This window comes from Fukomys damarensis, unplaced genomic scaffold (genome assembly GCF_012274545.1).
Source record: "Fukomys damarensis isolate Sample0158 unplaced genomic scaffold, DMR_v1.0_HiC HiC_scaffold_31, whole genome shotgun sequence".
NCBI lineage: Eukaryota > Metazoa > Chordata > Mammalia > Rodentia > Bathyergidae > Fukomys > Fukomys damarensis.
Window position 1 is genome coordinate 18575076 of NW_022900943.1, and position 6000 is coordinate 18581075.

The 6000-nt window shown below is 32.0% G+C and overlaps 1 protein-coding gene across 3 annotated transcripts in view; it reads left to right on the forward strand.

Annotated features, from left to right (window-relative positions):
- The window catches only part of LOC104872281 (structural maintenance of chromosomes protein 5), a 28515-nt gene extending 24007 nt beyond the window's left edge, over positions 1 to 4508 (forward strand). The window contains exons 8-11 of one of the 3 annotated variants that reach the window (XM_010638486.3): positions 555 to 734; positions 813 to 908; positions 2085 to 2247; positions 3249 to 4505. In XM_010638486.3, the coding sequence (XP_010636788.1) occupies positions 555 to 734; positions 813 to 908; positions 2085 to 2228 (420 nt within the window). In that variant the 3' untranslated portion in view covers positions 2229 to 2247; positions 3249 to 4505. Of the gene's footprint in view, positions 1 to 554; positions 735 to 812; positions 909 to 2084 lie in introns of all 3 variants that reach the window. The other 2 variants (XM_033757693.1, XM_033757692.1) reach the window with 2 other exon arrangements.
- The last annotated feature ends 1492 nt before the right edge of the window (positions 4509 to 6000 follow it).

Below are 6000 nucleotides of genomic sequence, written 5' to 3' on the forward strand. Positions count from 1 at the left end.
TATTTTGGGGGATGGCATAGTGTATATAAATAAATAATATGTATTGATGTGGCATAATAGAAAAATTCCTACTAGTTTTGTTTTTAGCTAGCTGAGGGTATAGGGAGCATTATGTAGTCCTCTGCAGTAGCATACACAGCTGCTTCTCTAGCAGAAAATGGCATGTCACTCTATTGTATTTTAGTTACTTTCACTTACAGTTTTTAAAATCTAGAACTTTGGAATTCGAATAGATGGTGCCTCTCCATGAAAATCCTCCTCACTTGTTAATTTTTTAAAATTCTTGGGAAAGCCTGATAAAGTTGAAAAGAATGGTATTGGGTAGGGAAAAAGTCATTTTTAATCTGAATCATTCTTTTGTTTAAATAATAGATCTTTGGAGGCTCCTAAAGTTTTTACATAGTAACTTTAATATTTCATTGTTTTACTTTTAAATTGGTATTACTGAACTTTAAGTTCTTTACTCTTAAAATTGATGTGTTCAATATATTTTCAAATGATAGAATTGAATTAGCAAGGAAAACTAATCTTTCAAATTTTAAAATCTTTTATAGGAAGACTATGATAAATATGGAATTCGAATTAGAGTCAAGTTTCGCAGTAGTACTCAGCTGCATGAATTGACTCCTCATCATCAGAGTGGAGGTGAAAGAAGTGTTTCCACCATGCTATACTTGATGGCCCTTCAAGAGCTTAATAGATGTCCGTTTAGAGTAGTTGATGAAATTAATCAGGTATAGTCATTATTCTTTTATTTGGATCTGTGTTCTGCAGTAAATACAAATGTAATCATTATTACTGTCACGGCCTAGGGAATGGACCCGATCAATGAACGGAGAGTATTTGAAATGGTTGTAAACACTGCCTGTAAAGAAAACACATCCCAGTACTTCTTTATTACACCAAAGGTAAGTAGTAAGTAATCTCACAGTGCTCATTTACTCAGAAGTCCTTTGTGGCTTAATTGTAAAGCAGATTTTGGCCCAGTATGTAAATATGAGCAGGGATATTCCCTGGAACAAGAAGCTGAAAAGATCACAGTAAACATTTCTATAAGGCACAAGTTCCTGTGACGTACTTAATCAGAAACCTCATTATTTGAAGAAGAAATGTAGGAGGTACATCATATTCTGGAACAAAGATTTCTTCCCTGCTTGGCATGCATTACTCTTACAGAAAAGTTCCTCTTTTAGCTCTAAAAGTTAGCTGAAAATGTTAACTCTGAAGCCCCTCACTTTCTCCATGTTCCCCAAAAGCCTGACCATTCATAAACTGCCCCTCTCTTATCACTTCTACCCTGACCTAGAGGAAATAAAAAGTATCTCAACATCTTTTTCATACAGATTAATGTTGATAAAGACATGTTTATCTTTAGAGAGAATTTTCTATAATCTAGAACAGTGATAGTGAACCTTTTAGACCTTTCAGTGATACAAACAGCCCACTGCAGCACATGTGCCATAGGTTCAGTACCACTAATCTAGACCATTGCAGTGGGCCATTTTCTTTTGTTACATCTACTGCTGCAGTAGTATTATAAAGGGGATATACTGTTTATTAATGTAATCTTTGTTTTTTCAGCTGAGTTTTTATGAAAAATTTCATTAGAGAGTCTGTCATAACTGTAACTTTCATTTGGATTTTATTATCAATTTTTTTCAGCAGGTGCTGTGTGGAATAGACAGATCTACTAGTACGTTATTTTTTTACCAAACACTTTGGCCTATAAACCAAACATCCCTGGCTACCAGTTTATCAGAGTACTTGACTATAGAAGTTGTGTAAAAAGGGTATATGGCTAAAAGGGAAAACACCAATCCTAGGAAATGTAGGGAGTTGTATGATACTGTTTATCCTATGAAATATAGAGGATTCCCAAGCTTGTTGAGTATTCTTTAGGCCAAGCTTTAGGTATACTAATGAAAGTAGTGATCATAGCTTATAAGGTTTATATTGAGGTATTTGAGAGCTTCATAAGGCTTTTGTTAATATTATAGCAAGGTATTTGGCTGTGTGCATATAAGATTAGAAAACTACTTTTTAATATATAGAATTACATGATAGTTTGTCTTAAATACCTACAGCTCCTGCAAAATCTCCCTTATTCTGAAAAGATGACAGTATTGTTTATCTACAATGGCCCTCATATGCTGGAATCAAACAGATGGCATTTAAAGGCTTTCCAAAGGCGCCGCCGCCGTATTACATTCACTCAGCCTTCTCAGTAAATAGAAGAAACTATTGGAGGTGATTTTTTTTTCTGGTGTTTGTTAAATTGTTTATAAGTATGACTTAATTGAATAAAACTCAAGAGATTTATTAAAATAGAAAATTGGTTATTTTTGAAACCTGCTCTTAAATACAAAAAATTGATGAGATGGATATTGTAAAGACCTCTTTTCTCTGGAACATCATCTGGTCATAATAATTAAGTCTTCAGTCTTGGTTGAACTTGAGCCCTTAGTACTCTATGAGTCCTGGGTTCCTAGAGTCAAAGGCATTTACTATTGCAAGTCAAAGGTATGGTGGAACTGGGGTTATCGGTCACAGGTGACACAGTAGCCCTGAGCTCTAATTGCAGAATAACTTTAGTTACTTTTAGAGCCCAAAGCTGATTCTGGAACTTAAAACCTAGCTTTTTCCAATATTACATTTAATTTTTAAAAATTGATATGAAAATGTCTAATGTATAGTAATAATTTATGACATATATATTCATTTTTCCTGTTAAAATATTATCTCCACTAAGAAATGGACTTTTATGGCCTATGGAAAAAAATTTATGAAACTTGATGCTATAATTGCATTGGCATGGGGGAAAAAAGAAAAAGCATTGGGCTTGAAAAATACAATAGTATGACTTATTTGAAATAGCACAAGGCGCCCTCTAGATGTTGCTCAATGCAACCAAAAGATTAACAGAATAAAAGCAGGTGACAAGGGATTTTTAAAGAATTACCTTATAAAGTATGTGTGGGTTTTTCTTGTTTTGTTTTCTAATTTAAAGTTCATTGTATTTTACATCTTAAATTTCTAAAAAAACATTTTTATAATTATTTTTAGGAAGATTTTCTTAAGATTTCATATACTGGTTTATACAATTTGTATTTGAAATTTCTCAGTGCTACATACAGAGGGTAAGGCGTTGATCTGTTTAAAACTGTTTTTAGAATCCCTAAGAGTTCCTTCCTTACAGTGTTGATCTACCCATTATTCTAGAAAATCTAATTTAAAATATTTTCTTCCAGCTTGAAAGAATTAAATGAGAAAATTATTCATTTACTGCTGAGTTATGCTAATTAACAGTTACCAACAAATTATTTTCTTTTAAAAAATAAATCTTGTAAAAAATGGATTACTCCAAGGACATGTCTTTGAATTGTGGATTGGATCTGTGCTGGTAATGACAGAATTATATTTTTGACTGCTGGGCTGCATAAATTGAGTTGCATTCACTTTGTGTTTTGCATGTTCTTATATAGCCGATGACATTTATATTCATATTAGGTAAAAAATAATGTTCTCTCCCTTAGACATTTTTCTCTTTGAAAACATATTTTTCTTTATAAATAAAAATTTTAAGGTCCTCTCTTAAACTAAGTCTAACGCATGAAGTATGAAAATATTTTAAAAATATTTTCACTATGATGAACAAATCACATGAATTTGAAAAAATTAGTAACATTTTAGTAAATGGATATTACCAAACATTCCTGTTCTTAACTTTGTTTTCCATTATAACTAATATGTACTGTGGTGTAATTTTTTGTCTAAATTAGCTGGGCATGGTGTCACATACCTGTAATCCCATTACTTGAGAGTTTAAGGGAAGAGGATTGACATGAATTTGAGGCCTGCCTGGGTTACATAGTAATTTAAGGCCAGCCTGAATTAAATGGCAAGACCCTATCTAAAACAATAAATAATTCATAGCTGTCATCAATTTCTATGAAAATGAACTCCAGTGTGAAAAAGAAGCTTGAAGATTAATCAATCATATTTTAAATAAAATGGTCAATTACCTTTCAACTTAATTTGCCAACATTTCATACCTTTTTTGTAAACATATTTCTGTGTTGCACAAAGTTAATATTAGGTTTTACCTTGACTTTTGAGCTGTGAAGAATAAATTATGTATCATTTTAATATCTTAAGGAATAATAAGGGTAGCATATTATATATAGTCTTGGCCACTTAAAATTTCATGTTTTTTGCAAATGTTGATTTTTAATCAAATTGTAAAAACATCAAGTAAAAAGCCTAATTTGATGAATAAGATGATCTTTAAAACTTTAAGGTGATAAGTGTTTTTGGAGACTAAATCTACTGACATGTCTAAGGAGAGTCTGTTAAAAGGTTTTCTGTATTCAAAGTAAGAAGAAAGATTTCCTGCTGCTTTCTGATTGTGTTTTGGATATATGCCTATTGTCTTTGCAATATGAACCTTTAGTATGTGAAAAATGTAATTTCGTCCGGCTATTGTGTATGTATATGTGTATAATTGTTAACTGTGTTGGAAATGTTACTTTGTTGTAATAAATACATATTTTCATATTCGTTTGGTCTATGTCATTTAAAAAGGATAATTTTTTGTACTTTGAACTGTAAGAGTCATTTTGATTTTCAGGTTTACTAAACAAATTTTGTAAGTGCCCACCATTTACAAAACAAGTTTTAGCTGTTCAGAAGTGTTCAGAAGGGTGAAAGTTTAGTTCCTTGTTTGCCTGCAATGAAATTAGTCTAAAGGAGCAGTAAACACATGAAAAAATGAAGCTACCAAAAGAAGCCAATCTACAAGGTACGTATATTTTTATGTTGAAACATGAAATTTGCTAAAAACATGCCCAGTAGCCAATTTTTACATTACATTACTGTCTAATTTTTAAAATGTATTTTGAATGAACCAAAGTTTGTCACTTGCTTGCAAACAGGTTTCTTTACCTTTCTACACTGATGAAATGAAAATGACACTTAATTCATAAAACCACTCAGAAGGTAAAATGAGATCAGGAGCCTAATTAGGGAGTCTACCATCATAGTAGGTGCTTTATATATGTTTAATCCTCATTTTAAATCTTGAAAAATGGACTGTGTACTTTATCCCACAAAGTCTGAATTCTAAGTAAAGTTAATGAGGTATTAATTCATTTGTATTGATGTATACCATCAGATGTTTAAAGGATACAGATATCTACAGACTCAGCATTACAGATGTAATTATTTGCATGTCATAACCATCATGAAATTTGAAGATGTTAGATGAGCTACCCTAAAGATATTTATGCTAATCTGTTTCACTACTTTATAGTCAAACTATATTTTGAGAAATGTATAATTAATAAAATTTGAAGTTTGAAGAATTTGTTTTTTTTTTTTTTTTTTTTTTTTTTTTCCTGGTATCAGGAATTGAACTCAGGACCCTTGCTTGGCAGCACAGTGCAACCGAGCTAAATTCCTGGACCTTGATTATGTTGACAGTTTGGGCTTTGGACTTAATTTTATTTCAGTGATAAAGTTGGGTATGAGGATGTTTGTTTGTTTGTACTAGGGATTGAACATAGTACCTTCACACTGAGCCATAACCCAACCTTTTACGTTTTATTTTTTTATTTTGAGACAGGGTCTCTTTAAGTCACTTGCCCAGGCTAGACCCAATCTTGGAATCCTGCCTTGACCTTCCAGAGTGCTGTGATTACAAACATGTGCCAGCAAACCTAGCCTTATTTTTTAATACTGAAATATAGCTAGTCATGTACCAATAACATTTTTGTCAACAACAGGCCCCATATATGATGGTGGTCCCGTAAGATTATATTGCCTAATGACATTTGTAGCCCTTCTAGTTTGCCTGAGTAGACTTCACACAATGATGAAATTGCTTGATTTCTCAGAATATCTCTCTTATTTAGTGATAAATCATTGCATTTACTTATCCACCAAAATAAGTTAATTACAGCCAATTGGCTAGAAAATACAGGTACTTTATATATATATATATAT